Below are 25,192 nucleotides of genomic sequence, written 5' to 3'. Positions count from 1 at the left end.
AAAAAAACAGAAAATCAATAGAGGAAAGGAATTGTACGAAGGTCCTCTGTACGCAAAAGTAGTTTAGCAGCAGCCACATTTTGACTGTTCCACTACTCTACTGTCATTGTGACCGGTGTGTACGACACAAGTAGCAAGCAATAAATTTTATTTTCGGTCTGTAAGAATAACTAAATTGTGCGCGAGTGCATTCATTTTGCAAACGTTAGCCACCCACACCACATCATCCAACAACACTGGCATTAATCATCACCCGCACCACCACGACCACCCACCTGGAGGCAGCGAGCAGAAAACACATATTTCGTTTGAAAAGTGGTTTTGTGGCGGCGCAATTTAGTTTCTTACTTTGCCTTTGTTTTTGGAGAATTTGTTAGTTTTGTAAGCGATTTTAGTTTTTTAGAGTCGCCTGCAAAGTGTGGAAATTCGATAGAAAGAAACAATTTTTAAGCTAAAGATTGAGAGAGCCCCCACCCATTGAAAAGACCGAGCAATCGCTTTTGTGGTGCTTCTCGCTGATATCGATTCACCTACCATAGAAAAGGTAGCGTAAGCTTAAAAGTTCAATCAAATCAAATTCTCCACCTGTGGCTGAAAATAAAATCAAACAAATTTTTTATTGGCCTAGTATTACCAAAATATTCGTATTAAAAAAATATTCGTACAAAAATAAAAGCGACAAAAGCGCGCACAAGTCGTCGCACATTTTTGAGCATTGCAATTTTACAAATCAGAAATTTCCAATTTGTAACAATAATTTCAAAATATCTTAAATCCAACAACGCATATTCAATTCACCAAATTAGGTACTAGGCCAGCCCTCACAATGTCTGTCCCTGTACGCTACTCTGCTGCCGCCAATTACGCCGTCGTTGATAGTGGTTTGTCAAATACTCTACAACAAGAAGAGCAATACCACCAATACCAACACCAGCAACAACAACAGCAACAGCAGTTGTATTGCCAGTTTGTCGCCAACGGTAACGCTAACGCTAACGCCAACATCATCCAAAGCAATATCAATAACAACAATTTGAGTTTGGGTGGTGCTTGCAACAACTACGTTTACGTGAACGGCAACATAAACGGCTTTGAGGTGCAGCAGCAGTTGATGCAGCAGCGGTCATCGATGTCGTCGTCGGTTTCGCCAACAGCTGGATTGCCCGCCAACATCAACATCAACAACCATCACCAACACCAACACCAACACCAACACCAACACCAACACCACACCTCCATCGACAACAACAACGTTCAAAATTCGCCCTCAGCCATGGACAATATGAACATCAATAATATAAATGTGCTGCAAGAGGAGGAAGAGCATCATCATCATCATCATCAGTTACAGTATCATCATCAACAACAACAACAACATTTCGATAATCATTTGGCAATGAGCGCTGAAGCGTCGGCATGCGAGCAATCGGAATTGTCGTCGCCGAATGGTGCCTCGATGGGCGGCGGTATGGCAACTGTGGCGGAAGCTACGAATCCAACGATGTTGGCAGCAGCATCAGCGGCGGTGGCGGCAGCAGCAGCAACGGCGAATGGAAGCGGCATTAGTGCAGCAATGCACGAAGCTGTGGATGTAGATGTGGATGAGTGGAGGATGTCGTCTGACGAGGGCCGGTATGGGACACCGGGTGCTGCTGGCTTGGAATATCAAAAATATGAGCTCGAACAACAACAACAACAACAACAATCACCTGCCAACATGATGAACCAACCATTGGAGTCTTCGTTAATGGACAATGAGAATAGGAATATGAATATGAAGAAGAACAACAACAACGCCAGCATCAATATGAATATGAAGAATGGCAATGGCAAGAAGAACAGCAACAACAACGCTGCAAATACCGATGCCAATAGCGCCAATGATGCGCCCAACCCGACAAAGAAGGAGAACGAATTGATCGGGCTATCTTCGGACGAATTGTATCGTATGTTGAGCGAGTACAATGTGTTGCAGGATAAATACCACACTGTATTGTTGCTGCCGAGAGAATCCAAGGTGAGTTGTGCGTTAAAGAATTTCACCGAAGCATGAAAAACTTATATAACTAAATAGAGCTCAAAATTAAAAAATCTGAAAAAAAATAAAAATAAACTTTTTCGCCCCTTTTGCAGCGTGAAGTGACAGCCGGTGGACGTGATGGCTCCGCGTATGTTTTACGTTGCCTTAAAATGTGGTATGAGCTGCCCTCCGATGTTTTATTCTCAGCAATGAGCCTTGTGGATCGCTTCCTGGATCGCATGGCAGTGAAGCCGAAGCATATGGCCTGCATGAGTGTCGCTTCGTTCCACTTGGCCATCAGGCAGTTGGGACAAAAAGCAATACCCGCGGAAGAATTAGTAACTATTTCTCAGGTAACACTCAACAAAGTAAGTGTCACGAAAAGTTGATTTTCATTATTTATTCAAAACGAAAGTATGTAGTCTCTAGTTTTTTCTCCAAATATGTATGTATATACACTGAAGCATAAAAGTCTAGACACAGGATATTTTTCGCAATATGTGCAAAGTTTTTTATATTGAATTCTTTCCGCTAATTTTTTATAAAAATATAGTTCATACCACAAAAATACATAAAAATAAAATTTCTAAACTTTGCGCAAAAACTCAAGCGATTTTCATGAAAATTTTAAACTTTTTAATCGTATTTAAAAAAAAATTGATTATGTAATCTTGTAGCCTATAAAATTTGAGTATAATAAAGTATAAGTTTCAAGTTTTTTTTTTTGCTGATGGTGTCACGCATTTTCCTCCATACAAAATATGCTCGCCCAAACTTATTAAAAATCGATTTAAAAAGTGAAAATTTTAACAAAAATGTATTGAGTTTTGTATAAAGTTTAGAAATTTAATTTCTATTTGTTTTTTGTAGTGTGAAATATATTTCTATAAAAAATAGCGCAAAATTTTAAAATAAAAAACTTTGCACATATTGTAAAAAATTCTCTGTGCCTAGACTTTTGTGGTTCAGTGTATGTAATTAGTAGCATTTAAAGAAAAAAGAAAATAAAACATAAAGTAGATCTAGCTTGTTGAACTAACAAAAAAGATCTGCTGTAGCTGACAGTGCAGCGCAGTCGAGTAGCTAGAGAGGGTTTCGTTCATATTTTTTTTTTCTATTTTCGAAGCAAACACTTTGAATAAATAAAGAAAACTAACTCTTCGGACACAAGCCTTTAATCGTATGTAGCGTAAAGTGTAGCCACTTTATAAAGAAAATGAACACTTTGATTTTCACCGCCATCGATTAATCGATATTTTGGAATTTCCCTTTCTTACAACAGTGTGGTTGCACTGCCGGTGATTTGGAACGTATGGCCGGTGTTATTGCCAACAAATTGGGTGTTCAAATGGGCACCACACCGGTCACAGCCGTCACCATTCTGCGCGTTTTCTACGCACTTTTCCGCAACCTGGCCAAGGAGGTGTGCGACGAATTCTATGAATTCTATCAGCGTATGATCAAATTGGAAGATTTAGAAAATCGTTTGGAGAATTTGCTGTGCGATGTGAAAACAACCGTTATTACGCCATCAACATTGGCATTGATATTGATGTGTTTGCATTTGGATTTCCATATCAAAGCGTCGTACAAGCGCGAACGGCCCGAATTGAAGCCCGTATTTGAGTACATACTCTTCCTGCAGCAGTACTTGCGGGTAAGTTGGTTGGCTGGCCCACTAACGTATTTTTAAGTCTGCGCTTTCAAACTATAAATATATGAATGTTAATTTGTTTTTTTTTTTGCTATTTTGATTTCCGTTAGATTCCCGATCGTGTATTCAGCTGCGGCTTCACCATTGTCGCTGACATATTGTCTCACTACAATGGCCAGAACAAGCAGCCCTACAAGCAACGTCTGGTTTGGAAACTATCCAGCCGTACACTGAAAGTACTGCGTCCAACCAATCGTTTTTCAACCGATCTACCCACCATCGATGAGGGCCAAGCGAATGCCATGGATGACGGCTGTCGTTCAAGGTGAGTTTACGAGAGGGGTTTAATATATTTTTTTTGTTGTAGTTTAGTTCATCACAAAAAATTTAATCAGATCTTATTTGGCTCTACATTCTTATCGCCATTGGCGGACATAGCCGATAAAAGATCAACACATTGCTAGAACTCGCGGAACAGTGCAACACGAGTAGGATTTAAGAACTATGCTTGCATATTATTTACTGGCGAAACTAAAGAGCATTTGTGGCCTATTTGAGGCATCGACTAAGCTCCAAGCTAAGCTAACTAAATTTAATTAGGTCGGCATACAAGTTCTTAAAATTTTGTATTATTTGCTATTTACTAGCAGATGCCAAGCTGATATTTTTATATACATATGTTCTGGTAGAGGATAGCTAAACGATTTTTAATTTTTACTACCTTCAAGTTATTACAATTTACGATAGAATGATGCATAAAAAATGCACGACTTGTATGCCTTTCAATTCCGTATGTCTTATCAAATCTGTTATATTATTATTTCTGATGATTTTCTATAACTATCGAGGTGGAAAGAGTTCCTAAATCAAATAGCTAAAATCAACAAAGTATTTGTGCCGCTCTGCCTGGTTGTTATCATATACATATACATATATATATATATGATTATATAAATAAATGTCGCCTTTAGGAGTAGATTCGGGAAAAATATTTTCAACAAAAATCTGTTTACTTTCGAAAGCTAATGTGTGTGTTTTCGTTTATCGGTGCTGACGCGTGTAGATTCGTCTCGAACATACATTATATACAAACATACATACATACATATAAATATTTATGCTTATATGTTTACGTAAATTGTGTATGCGCCCCGAATTTTGAGTACTTCCAGATGTGTATAGCCGAAAAAAAACATGCAAATTAAAAAAAACCAAAAAGTTTCGTACATATATAGGCGAGAATAATTGTTTATGCGCCGACTTGTGTTGGGCAATTTATATATATAGTATTTTGTAGGTACGCCTTTATATACTACATATAAGTATACATGTACACATCCCCTGTGGGGAAAATCTCTAGTTCGGAACTGGTGCGCTTCTAGTACATTTAGACCCAGTACTGGTTCGCGATAAATCTCTTTTGCATGCAAGCAACTGGCGAATTTAACATGGCGATGTCCTAGGAAGTGTCAATTGCCCCCCGCTGCATCCCTTTTTCGATAGTTCCGAACTAGTCCGAAATTCTATAGTTCCGAACCAGTTCTAAAATCGACAGACGAAAGAAAAAAGTATCATGATTTTGCAATCTTTTTGGTTCTTTCGTGTGTGCGATTTTAAATTGTTTTGGATGAAATGTGTTTTCAATTTGAAATTAAATTTGTTTGAATGATTGTAAGAAATGTACGTTTACATACCTTTAGCTGTAGCTGAGTTTGCAGAGGTGCGCGCTGTTATTTCTTAGATTCCAGACTGTCCCAAGATGTTGAAATGTTAACACAAATTTTAGTTTTGTATTACCAAGCTATGAAAAAGCATCTGCGAAGCACAGAATAGAAGCGTACGAAAATAGAAGTGAACGAAAAAGTCGCCGAACACATATCTATGTAAAGTAAACAAGCCATCCGCTGCATCCCTTATTCGACAGTTTCGAGCTAGTTCTAAATTCGACAAATAAGATCTAGTTCGTTCTGCATCCCTATTTCTATAGTTCCGAACCATTTCTAAATTCGTCACTTTATTAGATATAGATTTCTACTGAAAAAAACTTAAAAAAAAATAGTTTTTTAAAAGTACCACTTTTCGCCGATTTTGGACTGGTGGGGATCTAGTTCGTATCGGACTAGTTCCTTTTTGGCTATAAAGACCTAGTACGGAACTAGAAATTTGATTCACTAGTTCGCGGTTTCCCTACAGGGTCTATCTTTTCATTCATATGTACATACGTATGTATGTAGCTGCGCGAAAACATCCGCTTGTATCCGCACTACTTACACATACGTACATACACATATTTTTCTACATGCCATGTATGTTTAGTATTGCTTTTTTTACAACACTTTCTGGCAGATAAATATTGTGCTTTTGCTTTCGATTGGCAGCGGCATAAATAAGTAGGTGTGGTGTATGCCAAAAAAAAAAGCAAGAGAAAATACATACGCCGTTAAAGAAAAAAAACGGGAATTTTTAATAATTGTGTATGGGGAAAAAATATGTATTCTAGAAAAATTTTTATCCCTCAATCCCACTTGGCAGATCTTTTAAATATATTATTTTACTAAATCAATCTCTGCATTTCTTAATGCTACTATCAGCAAATTCTTTGCGTTGCTTACGTAAATTTCTTTCATAAATACTTTACGTACTATTTGTGTAGGTGTATACAATTCGTCATAGCTGCTTACGTAAATTTTAAAATTAAGAAAAGAGAAACTAAGTATTATCTTAACAGAGTTCAATGTACTCAAATAAGTCTTGTGATATATTTAAGTTGGCGATTTTTTTTTAGTCCATTGTTAAAATGCGCTTTCTTCGGCCATTGGCGAACGCTATCAGCAAATCAATCATTTCTTATCATTTGTTATCAACGCCAAATTTTTTGGAAACTTTCATTGTGAACAAAGGGAGGGGAGAGGAGTGTGGCAAATAGGTCGGGTAGGTGTAGAGCCTAATTGATTAGTCTAGTCGAATGAGTTTATTTTCTTTGTACAGTGTTGTTGTTACTGCGAAATTAGAGAAATACATATGTATGTATGTATGTACATGACGTTATTTTTTTTCTATTGACAGCATTGTTGGCGTAAAGAAAACAAAAAAATTTAAAAGTATTTTCTTGTACATAATAATAATAACTTGTGTTTCATTTGCGCAAAATTTTATGAGTCAGTCACGAGGCAGGCCTTTTCTAAGTTTAGAGGTCAAGATCAAGGTGAATTCTTTTTTTTTTTAAATAAATGACACGGTTCAACAAAATTTGAACGAGTTTGGTCTCGAAAACGTGAACCGACCATATCTTATAGATTTTTTTATGCTGATTTCAAGTTTTTTTTCAATTTTTTTCTAGTTTTTGAGAATAAAAAAAAAAAAAAACTGTTGAAGTGTAAAAAAATGGGGAGAACATCTCAGCTGAGTTTGTTTTACTTTTCCGTGATTTTTTTTTCACTGAACTCATCGAAATGAGGTACAATCCATCAGATGAATTGGATTTTCATTAATATGCTGTTTTATTTTCTTTGGTAAAACTACGCCCAAAAATTCATTTTTTTTTAAATTGAGAAATTAATTTTTTTTTTAGCTTAATAAGTACTTGACGGCGGTTCAAAACTTGCTTGCACCCACCCCCTTCGTCCTAGAAGAGTTTTGTTTTCACCGTCACTCAAGATTTTTACTATCTAGAATTGCTCGAATGGAAATTAGGCACACAATTTTTTAAATTAATTTCATTTTATTCATTACTAAAAAAAAAAAAAATATTTCTTCTTTTATTCTTTCAGAACCGAAAGCATTAGCTCCGAGGAGGAGGAGGATTGGCCAACGTCGCCTATAATTCCGATCTTTGAACAGTGTTAGTACAGTACATACACACGCATTACAGAATGCGATCAATACAACAAAATTTTTGCTTACGAACTCAACAAATAACTGCAGGATATTTTTTTCGGTTAGACGGTTTGAGTAGAGGAGTACGCAAAAAAAAAAAACAAAAATACAAAAAACAAAAAGGAAGAACACAATCATTTGTTTCACACAGAGGCGCAAAGATGTTGTGTAAATTTTGCAATCGATAGCCAACGGAGAAAATTGTAAAGTGTAGCTGAAGAGCCGGAGTGCAACAGCAACAGCGTAGGAACGAAAACTCAAACAGAAAATAGTTGTAAAATGAAAAAAAGACATCAACAACAACACATATCCTGCATAACAGCAAGAAATTAAAATCATAACAGCCTATTTGTTTTTTGGAAAAACCTGCAAAATAAGGAAAAAAAATATTTGAAGCAAGCAAACGGAGTTCAAGGAGAAGAACAAGAAAACAACACGTTTACGTAAGCGAGGAGTCAGTCAACAGCAGCGGTTAAAGGCGCGAACAACAACTTAAAGCTAATAAGGTTTTTGTTTTTTGTTTTTTGATTTAACAAGAACACCCAAATCCCCCTCCACTCTGCGATGTGTGTATATTTTGCTATGCATCATAATTACGGAAGATTTTTAAATTGATTTTTATATATGTATGTATGTACGTACGTAAGATAAGAAAAAGATAGAGCGAGAAAAGTAAAAAGAAAAAAATATATTAAAATTAAATGGGTTAGGTGGCGCGGTGCGGCGTATGACAACCGATACCGATGAGTCAGACAGTTAGAAAAGCGCGCGCGCATATTGTAGGGAAGATGTTTAATTCTCTTTCAATGCTTAAGGAAAAAACACGAAACAAACTAAAAAAGTTAAAAAAACAAAAAAATTCAAAAAATATATTACAAAAAAAAAAAAACCAAATAAATGTTGCGGACCATCATACCAAGGATTGATGCCGTTCCGGCGCATTTTTCGTTGATTGCTAGAAGTGTGGTAGCGAGAAATTCTTGGCAGAATTAAAAAAAAAAAACACAACACACTTCGAAATTATAATTTTTTTCTTCTAACAATCAACCAAATAAAATAAAAAACACCTACAAACAGTTGGTAAACATGTAAGCTACGCAGCGCATGCCACTAAATTTTTAGGTGCGCATGCGCGGCTAGCTGGCACGTTTGTTAGCTGCTTTTTGATGAGATGAGCATGTGTACGCTCAGAGCGGTACAAAGCATTTTGGGTTCGCTCACGCAATTACAACAAACAAAAAAAAATATATACATATTCCAAAAACAAAAGTTTATCGAAAGAAAAACAAAAAACCCAAACAAAAAAATTATTAACTTTAACTAAGTAATTATCAAAGAAAAAACTACAATCTACAATTAATTTGAGTTCTTTTATGTTCAACCTATGTTTGTATTATGATTTTATTTAGTACTTTGTTCAGTTGTTTCTGGTAGTAAGAATGCATAAATCAAGCATAAATAGTATTTAGCAAAACAAAACAAAAAAAAAAAAAATCAAAAACTAAAGAATTAAAATAGACAAAAATCATATTCAAATAAATTATACAAAAGCAAAACCAAAACGTAAATATATCAACACTACTACATATAGCAAGTCAATACTGTAATTGTGTTATCTCTGTAAACAATAAAAATTTAACTACAAATTAAAAACGCAAAAGATATACTAAAACTTCAAAATTACCGTTTTATTCCAAATTTCATTTCGTTTCTTCAATTGATAGTGATGCGGAACTTGTAAAAACCAGAAAACTTGCAAAAAAAAAACATAAAAAACTAAAAAGTACAAAAATATTTTATTATTAGCTTCAAAACAAAAAAAAAAAAATGTTTATTTTACGTATAATTGATTCTCAAAAAAAAAAAAATGTAAATTTAAATTTGATTATGACGCGTTAAGTTTTAAGGATAACGAGCTGGTTTTAAGAATTTTCAAACTGACGCCTACACTTAGGTTAAGAAGAAATCAGAGTAAAAAAACGAAAGCTATAAATTTTAAGCGCGCCAGTTTGTGGCATAAATTGTGTACAAACAGTATTGAGAAAATGAAAAAAAAAATATACTGCCCCGTTTTTGTAATCAACTCACTTCAAACCAATACTTCTGAACATAATTCAGGCCACAAACGCTAGCGATAGCAACTAATTTCAGTAAACAGAGCAGCAAGCATTTTGATAATTTCGATAACTTCATTTGAGGTCATAAAAATATGTTCTTGTTGAATAACAGACGAAAAAATAACGAAGTGAAATATTTTTTCAAACAAATGGACACACAAATACAAGTACGATCTGAAAGTATGTCCCTTTTTTTTTTTGAATTCATAAACCAAAAACCTTTGCTGTCTGGGGTTTGTATTTCTAAAGCGATTAGCTTTAAGACAGTCAGCGGTCAGACATTTCGAAAAGCATCCTCCTTTGAAACACGAAGCGAGCGAGCGAGCGAGTGCAAATTCGAAATGCCTAACCTATAAACTATTATTCGAGTGAAAGCTAGCGGCGCGCGCGGGTGTACCGAATACGCGCCGCCCGCCTACGCTTGCAACACTTCGAACGCAATAAATATTCCATACCCGCGCATGTATATATGTACTTTTTTTCGTTGAAAATTTGCTTACAATCTTTAGCGCAATCTTTTTATGAGCCACACTTTGCGCACAATTCGCCTTTGGTGGCTGCTATCGGCTGCCGGCGAGCGCAATGTTGTGCATTGCATTTGAGTTGCGCGCACTCTCGAGACTGGTACTCGCAGAGTTTTCCTTTGAATAGAGCGAGGCAGCGTGAGCTAGCTGTGTCGTGATTCGAGAAGGCAAAGTGCGCGCGCTTGGCGGTGAGCTGACTTCATTTGCTGCGCGCACTCGCATCTCATTTCGATAGCGCGTCGTCTCTCCGCTGTGAGAAATTGTTGTTAATTTTTCCAGCGGTTGAGAGGTGTTCGGATTTCGCGGCACAGCTGTAAAGTTTTACAGTCCTATTAAAGTTGGAGACACAAGCCAAGTCGCTGCGGTTTCGGTTACGAATTCGCGGGAGTTCTCTTGTGATATCCTTCCTTCATTTGACTAAGCTTACTGTTACGCGTTGGTGATCTTACACGAGCCGACGTGATTGCGCTCACACACACAAGTGCTCCTCGAATCAAATTCAATTGAGTGATCTTTTTTTAATTTTTGCATATAAACTATTTTTGTATGCAAAGTATTTTTTTAGAATTTCTTTTTTGTTAATAATTTTATTTGCTAATTTTTAAGTATACAAACACACAAATGTAATACAACAATACATTGCAAGCAACGATTTGTAGCTTGTAAAAATCTTTTTTTTTTCGGATTCCAAAAATTTTAAATTATGCGGAAGAAGAGAAAGAAAAAGTAAAACCAGCGAACGAAAGCGCTAAAGCGCAACGATTCGCAGCAATTTTTCATATTTGATATTTGCCAAAAAGCAACAACTCAATAAAAATATGTATAAAGTGTGAGCATGAATATGTGCTGAGAGTATTTTAAAACTTCGAAAATGCGAAATTAGCAAAATGTAAGCAGCTTTTCCTTTTAATTACTTTTAATTACATTATGTAAACATGTTAATCATAACATTTTTTTTTTGTTGGATTTGAATGGATTATGATGCATACAAAAAAAAAAAAAGCGAAAGGAAAAATACACACAAAAGTGGAAACTAGAAAGTATTTGCAAAGCAACTTTTAATAATTTGTTAGTTGTACGGGCATAAAACTTGGAAACCATACATACATACATACATATTAAACTATATATATACTTGAATATGAAATGTAAAGACAACAAGTGTCCAAACAAAAATTAAGTAAACAATCAAACAACAACAAAACACATTCAAGTGCATACGTGGGAATTTAAGAAATTACTAAGTTTTTTTGCCAAACCATTTTTATTTTTTTTAAATATTTCGAATGATTTTATTTTCTATTTATTATTTTTTCATAGTTTTTAATAACAAAAAAAAAAACGAAGAGTGTGACAAAACGTACAGCCGCCTTGAGCAGTGGTTGAATACAAACGCTTGCACTTAATGAGTGCATAGAGTTGCACTTAAGCACTTAAGTATGTATGTAGTTAGGCGCGTTTTGTATTTAAACATGAAAAGCAAATAACAATAACGACTTGAAATGTTCAATGTTCATTTTTTTTTTTTAATTTTTCTTTCAATTGTGAAATTGATTGTGTATGAATGAAGGAAATAAATATGCACGTGTAGTTGGCATTGTCGCGTATCATTTTTTTGATACCGCGTTAAAACACACATTTCAAAAATGCCAATGCAAAACTACTATATTTAAAAACCAAAACAAAGCGCTTTTTTATTTTTCTACTTTAAACGGAAAGTTTCGAAAGCATAATAGGCAATTAATTTTTGATGTGTAAACATCTTGGCTCTCGGTATGGGAAAAATTTGCGTTAACCCAACAGAAAATTTGTAACTGTTTCTTGTGTAAACCAGCAGAATATTTATAACTGCTTCTTCAGTCTATAAATGAACTTTTCTGGACCAGTTCACACGCATTTCGGGTCCATTCCGCAGCTATGTAAGGACGATATCGGGTCTAGTTCACAACTATATCATAGGACCATTTCGGTACTAGTTCTGGACCATTTGAGACTAGTTCTGGATTATTTTAGGGCCATTTGGGGATGCTCTTGGATTTGCATATTCATTGCATTTGTAAATTCACAACAACAAAAAAAAATGCACACGGTTGCCATGGCAGCAAACATAAAATTTGCAAATGCAATTTCAACTGCAAATCCAAGACCATTGCCGCAGCATTCTGAACAGCCCCATTGAGTTGAGGGAAAGGATATCACCTCGATTTCTTCGGTGGTTAAATTATTTACGTCTTCCAAATCATCTTCAACAGGCACTTTGAAATAGCTTCATTGAATCTCATTTCAACAGAGCCTTCCTCCGGATTTCTGTGGGTGAGTAGAAAGCCGCGGCTCCAAGGAATATCCTTCGTCTCTTAGTAAAAAGCGTTTATGTAGGGTTAAGATATTAATATTAAATGAAATTTGTTTAGGAGCCAATACTTGTCTACGCCTCGCAAATATTCCTGTTCTAGATGAGTTCGAAGCTCGCGAGCGTTCCAAATAAAGGAAATCGGAATCGCATCGGAATCAGGATTCAATTCCGATTCGTAATTTAAATGGTGTTCCATAATCCGCTCGGAACTTTTGTTTCGAAGTTAATATCGAATCCGATTTTAGAAATAAAGGAACAAACCTACTTGGCAACTTCGTGCTGAAGTGTAAAAAGGGATACCAAATGAGTTCAATTGTTTTATTAGCCGAGGCGGAAAATTTTGCGCGATCGCAGCAATCCCATGGAATTACCGGACCCTGCGTAAGTAGTATGCAAAAAACTGTTTTCTTTTATGCCATTTTAAACTATAATTTTATATTTTACAGCCCTCTTGCACTCAATAGTATAAAAAAACCAGCGTTCCTCAAGATTTTGGGTGACTTGCAGCCTTATGTACAAAAAAAGTTCCATTCCCGCAGCATTGAAGCTTGTAACAACGCGAATGTACCAACATCGTTTTGGCAAGGAGCACCGGCTCCAAGGTGATATCAAAAATGGTAATCATTTCTGCTGGAGCGAAGGCTTTGCTCAAAGTGGATCAAATTTTTCATGTCTGAGCAAGAGAGAAGAGACGTCAAAAGTTTTTTCTGCGAACAACTTGGTATACCAGGCGTGATTGCATGTATCGATGGCGACCACAAGACGGGTCTTCTTTTACATATATATGAAAAAGTTGTTGTAAAATTAATTTTTCATTTATTTCCGATTTGCGATCATATGGTAATTAGAGCTATTGTTGCTTGGCTTCGTGGTTTTAGCGTTGACTCCTTTATTTGGAACATGAGCAATGCAAGACATTTTTTTATGACTTAAGTATCGAGATGGTGATCGCAATTCGTGGTTATTGGTCGATACCTTGCAGTAATGTATGCCTGCACCAATTTTTTTCGACACTAGTCTTGAATTTGACTATAAAGAAATTGAAGAAAACGATAGCCAAGTACGTAGATAAATAGTGAAGTCGATAGATTTGAGCCAACAGAAATTAACTAAATTTAAAAGTGAAGCACAACTAATTGGAGACGCGAAATTGCGAATAAAACGAGTGCTATAATTAAACAATAAACAATTTTTGCAAAAAAATTAACATTTTAAGACATTTTACTAGCTAGTGAAAACAAGCCTTATGTTTTGTTATAAGAAGCTCACCATAAAACTCCTCAAGCGGCTGATATGTATCCATTCCCGAAAGCTCGCCGGGAGTGTGGGAAAAAGCGATCCAAGGTACTTAGACCCACAAATGCGGGGCGCCACAGCAGCGGATGTGAGATGATTTCTTCTTCCATGCAGCTGATGCAGTAAGGGTCATCGATGAAACTCAGCCTTACCGCACGCTTATCTATCACGCAATGACCGAAAACGATACGAAAGAAAATTACGTGATACGTCGGTTAATATAAGCTGAATGGGACAAAGGGTACTATCACGTATGTCATAATCCGAAAAATGTATTTTTACGTGACGAATAGTACGATATCGTATGTGACAATTCGAGCCCTGTCTTTCTCTAACTCGAAGCACTGCTTCAAGGGTTCCCTGTCTTTCCAGCTCATCGGCCTTGCAGTTTCCAGCGATTTCTCTGTTACACGGAAAACAGACGAGCTTAATAGCGTAGGAATTCGATGCGGTCGATAAGGAGGTCAAACAATCTTTCGCCGTTCTCGAACGAACCATCAGGAAGCCAAGAGCTTTGATAGTCGCTTGGCTGTCTTAGCGGATATCCTCCTTGAAAGATGTTACCCGAGAGAGCAACCAATCCGAGGGTCTTTGTATTACGGCTATCTCTGCTTGGAAAATGCTACAGTGATCCGGTAGCCAAAATTTCAGGTTGATGGAGAGCTCATCGCAGAAGATGCCACCCTCCTTCGAGCTTCGATTATCCGTAAATACTTTTATTATACAAACCTTGCACTGGATTTTTTAAATATACATTTTTTAATTTATCATATCTTTGACCGTTCAAAGTCCGTTTAAAAACGTTGTTTTACTTTATTTTGCCCCTAGTTTGGCGAGTAAGTATACTGATTTTTGTCGCACAGTATAAAGCTGGGATCACACGATTTGTACATTTGGCTAAAAATTTGTCAAATTCATAGACAAATCATATGAACGCTAAATTACATTTGTCATTTATCAGAAAAGCCAAATATTTGCCTTCTTGTGGCAAATGAAAAACAACCCTGGCGGCCAAATCGTGTGAACGCAATGCTGCTACATAAGCCAAATAAAAATTACGCAAATGACCAAATATCTGATTTGCCACTTGATGACAAATGCCAGTGACAAATATACAAATATTGTTGAGCGGTATTGCCATTTCGTGCTTGTGAACCTTTGTATTTTCCAATTTTGGTAAAACTTTATTATTTAATATAATATTCGTATCCGAAAACTACCGAAAAATATCACGTTATTTGAAAACAATAATTTTAAAATATTTGCTCAAACTGAAACATGTACATATACGTATTCGACAGTAGCTGAGTGTGCAGAGAAGCGTGTGACTATTTGTAACCTTCATGAGGTCCCAGGTTCTTATGCCGACAGACGAACATATTAAAAGTATAATTAATTTCTGAATATAATTAACTATGAAAAAGCATATTTGAAGTTCAGAATGAAAAAATTCAGAAAACCAACCGGAAAAGTTTTCGCTTCACAACCCTTCGTGGCACTTTACTATTCACCTTTCTTTCAGTTTTCGGATCTCTTTCCGCAGTTTTTGCTGGCTATACATATATGTATACATACATGCATATCGTCGTATAAAGTACAAAACCGCGTATCGTCATTCTGCAAAATCGCGTAACTGACATTGGCTGCCAAAAATTGAATTTGCTCACACAAACTCTTGGCTTAATCCTTATCCATTCGTCCTGAAATATACTATCCAGAAATGCGATTGCTTTATAAAAAAGAGAACCATTTTGAAATATGAGTGTTTTTACTATCTAGACAATAATTTATGCAACCTCACATAGGCAGCTTTGCATTTTGTTGATACGCGGTTTTGTACTTTAAACGGCGATATACAGATTATTAAAGACGATCTAATTTACACTGTGTGACAAAAAAAAATGTATATAGTTTTTTCGATGTTCACAATTGTAGGTCTATTCAAGCAGTAAAATCTGCATACTCAGAATTTTAAATACACCCTCAAAATCTGGGCTTAAGGTCAAAAACCTCGTTTTTCAAAGGGTGACGCACAGGTATACTTGCTCGTAAATTTTTTCTTGTTTACCCGGTGAAAAATACGTATATATGTATGTGATTCATGATAAGACATTTCGCTGCTTACAACAATGTTTAAATTGATAATTTATCTTAAGAAATGGCAAAGGAATCAGTGATCGGACTTAAAAAAAATTTGTGTGGTAGAATCTAAAAAAAATGTGGTAGATTTCAAAAAAATGTGGTAGATTTCAAAAAATCTGGTAGATCTCAGGTTTTGGATCAAAATTTTTCCAAAAATTAAAAAAAAATCTGCAAGGTTTCTCCTAAATTGCAAACATTTTAATTAGAATCTAAAACAAAATTAATTTTAGTATAATAAAGTGCAAGATTGAAGTTGATAAAAATTGCGTAGGTTTTTGCAATTTTTTTCCTTTACAGTTTCGAACATATTTTGAAAGATTTCTGCAACCTTGCAGAGCGCTGCCAGCTTTTCTTTTTATCACATCACGATGTAGCGAACAAATGTGGCTCGTTCCAAAAATGCTGCTTGGGATTTGCCGATTTTGACAATTCTCAAGTAAAAGTAAACAACGCTTTAGAAATTTGAGATGCACTGAAATTTGCTAATGCTTTCACAAAATAGCCGGTTTTTATCATTTTCGCTATTAATTCTTTTTATAAATCATATGTTTTGCAATTTAACACAATAAAACCATGTTTGATGTCGAAAAATTGAATATTGAGAAAATTTACTATTTTACAGTTTATTTTATCCTCCCATTCTGCCTGTTGTTAGTGTTTAGTGTTGGACAGTTTTTGCTCTTTAAATTAAGAAAATTATGTTGAGCAAAAATAAAACTACCCAAAAACGCGAATATGTGGTAGATTTCAGACCTTGTGTGGTAGGTGGCAGATCTACAACAATGTGGTAGAAGTCCGATCACTGAAAGGAATCTTACAGAGTATATCGATGGCTGAGTGGAAGATCGATCCATCTCGGCAACCAGTTCGAAAACGCCCTATCTCAGAAAATTTTTTAACAACGCGCTATCTCAGAAAACTTTTCAAGAACGCCCTACTTCAGAATTTCATTGAAAAACGGCCTATCTCAGCTGCCGATTCAAAAACGCCCTATATCAGCTTATTTTCAATGTATTTTCGTTTGAGATAGGGCGTTTTTGAAATGAATTCTGAGATAGGGCGTTATTCAACCAAATTCTGAAATAGGGCGTTTTTCAATCAAACTTTGAAGTAGGGCGTTCTTGAAAAATTTTCAGAGACAGGGCGTTTTTGAACTGGCTTCGAGATAGGTCGATCTTCCACTCAGCCATCGATATGCAAAATTAAAATTTTTAACATTTTTTCATTTTGTTAACTAGTATACATACATAGGGTGCCCATTCTCAAGATAAATTAACCATTTATAAATGGTTGTAAACAACGAAATGTTTTCTCTTAAATGGCAGATGTAAGTATTTTTCATCGGGCAAACAGAAATAAAGTTACGAGCAAGTATATGCTTCAACCTATGAAAAATGCGTTTTTTAGCCCAGATTTTGAGGGTGTATTTAAAATTCTGAGTACCTGTGCGTATATATTATTTTTGTTTATTTCACTTCAAATCTCACGAAATCATAAATGCAAAAGTATGGTTGACACCGGACCAGCTGTTTAAGTATTTATGACCAAATGGTTAAATCGTGTGAATGAATTTGGACAATATTTGTCACTTTACTGCTGTGCGCAAATGTGTGCCAAATCATTTGGATCTTTGGCAGCCAAATCGTCTGATCGCAAAACAAATCATTTGTGCATCGCTATCCAAATGCGCAAATGTGGACAAATCTAAATTTGGCATTTTGTGTACAAATGTACAAATCGTGTGATCCCTGCTTAATACTTACAAGTGTACATGCAAAAGTTTTTGTGGGAACGATTTTCCGATACCCGATCACTTTAGTTCACGATTTTTTTATATTCTCTGGTTCTCTGGTTCTGTTGTAAAAAAAAAATCTTGCCTTACAATTGTTGGCGAATAATTTTCACCCTGTGTTGCCAATTCAAATGCCTATAAGTATGCAAACTTAAATTTACACTGAGAAAAAAATTTAATTTAAAATTTGATTTCAAAGTTTTAGATTTTGTATACACCTACTAGAAAAACTTGTTGTTATAGATTTTTTTGTAAAGTTTTTATAAAACTGCCGGTGCTACACATTTTCTTCCGCATATATAAAACATAATCGTGGTACAAAGCTCAATAACAATATCTCAAAAATAGTATTTCACTTATGCGAAAATTGCAAAAAAATTCTGACAAAAAAGTTTGAATTTTGCTGAAAATTTGGTGAATTTTTCTCAATTTTAGACAAACTTATAGTTAAATGGTTTATATTTTAGAATGAACTACATTTTTGATAAATATTACAAATATTGTAAGCAAAATCTCTGTACGGAAACTTTTTCTAGTATCTATGTAGGTGTAGGCTTAAAGGTTTTAAGCGAAGGCAATTTTTCCCCCCAAATAAAATACATGGAAAACTTTTAGCGCATTGAGCGACCTCTAAATATATTCTTTAATTTCAAACTAAAAAAAAAACAGGGGCTAGTTTTTTAGACATAGAAAAATCCTAGGGGTATGAAAAATTCGGACTTAAATTTTTTTTATCACATTCATTTTTGGACCACCCTAATGTACATACATATTTACATAAATACAAAACTAGTAACACTTGTATTTATTTCAATTCCCACTTCGGCCAAAGATACGTTAGTAAATCAACCTTCGGCCTAAACTTCATTGAACTGTTGGCATGCTTGGAAATATTGGCTGAGTAAGCGTCCATGTCAATAGTGAAGCATCGCATTGGGGTACTCCAAATGTTTACGCAACTACGAATTCGATGCGCGTTCATAAGACAAAAAAAAAAAAAAAAAAAGGGAGGCAAAAAAAAAAAAAAAACTAGTGTTTGCGTATATACATACATATTACATACACATATATAAGTGCGTATATTTGTACTTTCAGTGGACATATATGGAACTATGAATGTATCTGTATATATATAAGTGCATATGTATGTATGTCGGACGTACGTAAGTAGGTCCCAGACACACCAAAAATTAAGTTCAAATGATTCACTCACAGCGAAAAAATTAAATAAATAAAAAGCAACTACTTTAAAATATACGCCCAGGTGCAGCCGATGCGCCGCGCAACATCATCTTAGCCTACTTAAAATTTTAATTTATCTTCTCTATTGATATTTTTTTGTTATTTTTGTAGTGCATTTTGTTTGTGTTTTATTTTTATTATATTCACACTAAAACCATACCAAAATAACCCAATCAGTGAGTCGATCGAGATGAGTGGTAGCTTGCAGAAAGTGCTCGTATTTTTTGTTTTTGTTGTTGTTGTCAATATTTTTTTGTGATAAAAACGAAATCTTGATTAGCTAGTAATAAAAATAAACCAACTAAACGCATTCGTATATTCGAGCTAAGTTATATTGGTCGAATCATTCGTAGAAGACTACCTTGAGCTATGGACTTACACTTGCGATCAGCTAATTAAGCCAGCAACGTTTAGATAAATTTTGGTTATTTTTCTTTTGTTTATTCAATGTTTATTATTTTTTCATAAAAGTCTGGCTTATTACTAAACAAACACCACATTTCCACATTTGAAACTTTGTGCGAAAATTATGAAAAAACTGCAAAGATTCATTTTTCAAAATATATTCGACATTTTTTTTTGTAAGGGAAAAAATTCGTAATACAGTTAGAAAAAAAATATATTAAAATTGAGCGAGATTTTTTAGCTACTTAAAACTTGCAATTTATTTTACTAGCATTTAATGGGCTTTAAAAAATCTAAATAAAAAGTTGAAAATTTATATGAAAATTTGCAAATTTTTTATAGCTTTTGAATAAAGTTTAAAATGAGGATATATATGTAGGGAGTTCACAAGGTGTTGTATGCTGTCGTATTATTGTAAGTCGCAAACTTTAAACGGCTGTAACTACATTTAAGGGATTCGGCAGCTACCATAAAAGTCGGATCATGAAATTTCACATCGTTAAAAAATATTTGGTTGTGGTTTCAAGTCCTCTAAATATTTATTTAGTCTTTAAAAGCTTTACGACACACGACGCTTATGACACCTTGGTACTTGTTTATAATGTGCTAGACTTTTATCAAAAAATAATAAACATTAAATAAACAAAAAAAAAAACCCAAATTGATCGAAACGTTGCTGGCTTAATTAGCTGATCGCAAGTGTATGTAGCTTGGAGTGGGATTTTGTGATATTTTTTTTGTTTTTTTTTTTAAGTATTAACTTTTTATTATTTTTTAAAATCTGAATTACCTTTCAACTTTGAACTAAAGGCTTATAGTAAGAAATACCGATAAATTTATTAGATCACATTTATTTTATAGTAGCATCGCAGAAATTTAAATAATGTCTACGATAAATATATAATATATTTTATTGATTAAACTATATATAGATAACATTTTCTATTGATGGCAATACCGGCAATTGATCGATGATGATATCCACGTACTTTTCGATTATAGTGGCATAAAATACTTTGATCGATAATTATAACGATTTTTAAATCGATAAATGCATTCACTGATAACAATTATGATAAATATATTGATGAGGATATTCATAAATTTATAAAAAAAGTATCTCTACGAAAAATGACCACAGCAATAAACTAATCGGCAAATGTATCGAAGATATTGGTACATATATTTTGATATTGATCGTTATTTGATTTTATTTATACAGATACGAATATATCGACATCGATCGAGATAATGGCAATGCTATCTTTAATAGTTTGTATCGATGACAATACCGGCAGCTAAATCGATAGTGGTATAAACTGATATTACTATAGATAAATGCATTCATCAATAAAACAATAAATATATCGATAACGAAATTTAAGAAATTTTACAAAACATATATGTAAGAAAATCGATAACAATCTCGATACTGTTATCGGAAAAACTATCGGTAATATTGAAACAAATATTTTGATGTTGATGGAGATTTTGGTAGATAGATACACTTACTAAATAGAAATAAACTAGTGAACCCGCATGGTGTTAAAACACTCCAAACTTAATTTCAAAACTTAAAAAATATTCCAAATGTTAGGCAGAGCTATAAGAGATCCGAGTGCCAGTGAATAGCAGTCTGGCATAGTACATGTTTGTAGTTTCATGAAATTTCAGATCACCCTATAACGATGAAAAAGTCCTTAATTAAAAAATAAAACTTTACCACACATCTGCAGGGTAAGGTCTTTAATTTATCTCCTCTTCTCTCATTTTTGAAATTCCCTTTCAAACGTATTCCCAAACTAAATTCTTCTTAAATCTCCTTCGTGTGATACACAAGTATTTCAATAAACTGAACAACTAATTTGAATTTGATTGATCGAACAAATGACAACCCTCCTAAATAAATGAATAATTTGAGCACGTGACAACCATCTTCAAACATTCCGAATACGCAGTGGCGGATTTAAATATTTGCCGCCCCTAGGCAATTCATAACTTGCCGCCCTTTTTTCACGAAAAAAAAATATATATATATATCAAATATGATTGTTATTGTCAGTGCTTTATTACAATATAGTTCGTTAATAATGAAATACATAACGGAATTAACAAATTCGACATCAGCATGGATAAGGTATTCAACAAAAACCCTCTTTCAAACACTTCTTTTTCACAGTTCTTTACGTCTTGATTTTTCAGCTGCGAATTCGCGGATAATATCTTCACAATCGATAGATAGAAACAAATCTGACTCTATAGTCAGCAACGCAAGAGCATTCAGTTTGTTTTCGCTCAATGAAGATCTGAGATAGTTTTTCACGCGTTTTAAAACTGCACTGAAATGCTTTAGAGGTTTGGACAAGTAGAATCCAATTATCAGGACATTGAAGTAGCGCTATGCCAGTATACAAAATAAAATCGCTCATCCGGAAGATTTTTTGACCTCGCGCAAGACAAACAGAAGACCATACACAGATACACTGCCTAATTTGACATACGACGGAAGCTGACCTTCAGATTATTCACGTTATGATACACTTATGAAAAACTGGTGGGCTTGGAATCAAGAATTTTCTCGAAAATGCACGCTCGTTTTTCGGCAGTGTTGTCAAGTGTGGTAACCTTTTAGATGATTCTCGTTCTCGGGGCAGCGTGTCGGCTGTTTCTTTGCGTCACGCGCAGGCGCGCCGTCAGGTTTCTAAGCCGCGTGAATGAAAGTTAAATGGAAATTTCAACGACTGCTATACTAAGGAAAAATTCGCAGCGTAATTCTAATTTTGAATTGTATTGAATGAGATGAATCATTAATAATATTTTACAGACACAAACACAATTTCAAGTGCAGCTGAATCCAAATAAATTTTTTTCTTTTAATTTAGCTGTCTTAAATTTTGCCGCCCCTTAATTCTGCCGCCCTAGGCTTCAGCCTATGTTGCCTGTACGATAAATCCGCCACTGCGAATACGGTATTTTTATATTTCATTGTATTAGTTAATTGAGTTAGACCTTTCAAACCGGTGTTAACTCTCCTTCGCCTGACATTGCGATACGCATTTTAATTAACTCATGAATTAAGTGGAATTTGATTTTTTAAACATGTGGTAACCCCGCTAGGTACAGTTCCAAAATACAAGTTTTCAAACCCCCTTCAACCTCCCTATATTAATAATTCATTAAAATTATTAAATAATTTGAATTTAACTTTTTAAACAGGTGGCAACCCTCTTTCAACATCTCAGAAATATTCTTAGCATTCAAACTAAAGATTTCTTAACACTCCATCTTTTTTTCTTGCCTAATATGATTTTTTTAACAGGTGGCAACCCTGCTATAGCTAAGAAACAAAGCTTTTCAAAACTATTTCGGTTAATACCCATTGTGTAATAATTGATTTATTTATTTTTTTTTTAATAATTTGAACACAATTTTTTAGAAGGTGGCAACTCTTCGAAAAAATAAAACCTTATTGCACATACAGTCTAATCCTTTAAATTTGACACCTGATATGATGGCATTGATTTGTAAATAATTTGAATTTAATTGTTCAACAGGTGGCACTTCTTTTCCAAAAAATAAACCCATTTTTGAAAATTGAGCGAACGGTGCAGATCTTTTATCCTGCACAAAAATGCCTTTGCGTATTATATATATAGATATTTATACATACGCACGCATGTATGTACATAAGTATGTTTAAATGTTCGACGTTGCCCATTTCACATCAAAGCGTTGCTTGTGCTAAGTAATAGTTACTATGTTCATATATGAAAAGAAGTAGTTTTCTTACTGCACTGACACCTTTTCTCAAGCGTTGTTATTCTGCAATGCTTAAACAAAAGACTTAAGCAACCAACTTTTGTTAGCACTAAGCCGCATACGAAGAATTGCAAAACCCCATTTGGAATTTCCAATATTTTTGGAACTCGGTGAACTAAACACTAACGTTGATTGTCTTAAGCATACACATATGTATGAACATACTCTACATACATATGTATATGTATATGTATAAGTATATTGCACTACGGTGTAGGTGTGAACGCGCATAATACAAAAAGACCTTCAAATAAAAGGCTATGCACTAAAAAAATTGAATTTTATACTTAATTTTGCAATACAATAGATGTCAGCGGCTAATGGCCGTGAAAATTTCTTCAACGGATCGGGTGAAGGTAGGTCATGCCAGCGATAGAGATAATTAAAACAAGGCATGCAACCGAAAGTTAGGGATTAAAATTATAAATTGGAATAGTAGTGCATACGTGCATATTAATGTACAGACATACATACATACATACATACGTACATACAAAGTGTGTAAGACGTTAATTTTTGAAAAGTTCGCTTTTTACAATGCAGTTAACAAAAATGCGTTCCATATACATACATACATACATACATACTAGTTTAAAATGTATTCATGTATGTGCATACATATGTGTGTAAATTCACACACACACACATACACACGCTTATGCACCACTTTGTTCGTTCGCCTGCATTGTTTGGTCGGCTAATTGGAATTTGCCAACTTACAAAAGTCAATTTACAAAAGCATATCAACAAGCTCTTGGCATGTGTGAACTACTCTACAGCTAATGAATGAATAAGAAAAAAAAGAGTTTTTTTTTTTTTTTTTTTTAAAAGTGAGAGCAAAGTTATGTACAATAAACAATACTCGCACCTAAATACAATGCAACAGGCGACAATTTAAAATTGTGTAGCATTGCAGAGCCGATTGATTACTCTCACCTACTGTGAGGCGCGTGTGTTTGTAGTGTTGAAAAAAAGTGGCTGGTTAACCAACTGAAATGAATGCAGTTAAGGCAGCGAAAAGCAAAAAAAAAAACAGAAAAAAGTTGAGTGCAGAGGAGCTAAATGTGTGAATATATCAAGCAACCTGTCGTTTTGCATTGTATCCCCCCTCCAAAAAAAAAGGTGAAAAAGAAATACACGCAAATGTTTCAAAAAATAAAATATGGTGCCGCCGATAAGCTAAAATAGTGCAAGGGAACGTCAATTTTGAGTGCACGAGCAGATGCGTGTATACCTACGCTCTGTTGTGTTGTCAATGCGAAGCAAGAAGTGCTGGTACTGTCATCAATAAGCTGGCTACAGCTACAGTGGCATCGGATCGCTAAGTAAGTAAAGAAAAAATATCGAAAAATTGTTTTTGAAATTCCCAATGTTATCGATGGTTGTCGATGGCGTTCTAAGTCAGCGATATGATTTTCTCTGTACTTGTCGTTAATCTTCAGTCACTCTCGAACGTAATTCCGACATACCAATATTAATATTAGCTTTTTAAAAAAATTTTCGTTTGGTATCCATCTCATAATTCTTCACTTAATTAAAAATTTGCATCTTCGTTTGATACCAAAATTGTAATATTTATTATTTGAATTTTTCAAACCCTTTTCAAACATATTTTGAAAATTAACTTTCCAAAACCTAATTAGTTTGATAGCCAAATTGTAATATTTCATTTACCTTACCAATTAAATTAAATAAAATTTTTCAAATTGGTGGCAACCCTCTTTCAAAATATTGTCCAAATTAAGCTTTCTTAAACCATTTTATTTTGATACCCCCACAGCAACATTTTAATTACGTTATCAATTTAATTGAGTTAAATTTTTCAAATAGGTGCCAACCCTCTTCGAACATATTTTGGAAATTAAGCTTTCTTAAGATATCCATTTCTTAGACATCCATATTGTAATAATACTGGCACGTTATTTAACTTATCAATTTAATTTAATAAAATT

General features: G+C 34.5%; 1 protein-coding gene across 3 annotated transcripts in view; it reads left to right on the top strand.

Annotated features, from left to right (window-relative positions):
• LOC118738221 (cyclin G) overlaps window positions 1–10,885 on the top strand; it is a 52,374-nt gene extending 41,489 nt beyond the window's left edge. For all 3 annotated transcript variants that reach the window (XM_036469162.1, XM_036469148.1, XM_036469155.1), the window contains 5 exons: window positions 807–2,017; window positions 2,134–2,373; window positions 3,303–3,677; window positions 3,785–3,999; window positions 7,445–10,885. In XM_036469162.1, the coding sequence (XP_036325055.1) occupies window positions 827–2,017; window positions 2,134–2,373; window positions 3,303–3,677; window positions 3,785–3,999; window positions 7,445–7,520 (2,097 nt within the window). In that variant the 5' untranslated portion in view covers window positions 807–826 and the 3' untranslated portion in view covers window positions 7,521–10,885. The remainder of the gene's footprint in view (window positions 1–806; window positions 2,018–2,133; window positions 2,374–3,302; window positions 3,678–3,784; window positions 4,000–7,444) is intronic.
• Window positions 10,886–25,192: the final 14,307 nt, after the last annotated feature.

The sequence above is a fragment of the Rhagoletis pomonella genome, unplaced genomic scaffold (genome assembly GCF_013731165.1).
Source record: "Rhagoletis pomonella isolate Grant_MI unplaced genomic scaffold, Rhpom_1.0 Rhpom_scaffold_00001, whole genome shotgun sequence".
Taxonomy (NCBI): Eukaryota; Metazoa; Arthropoda; class Insecta; order Diptera; family Tephritidae; genus Rhagoletis; species Rhagoletis pomonella.
This window is presented reverse-complemented; position numbering and strand designations above follow the sequence as displayed.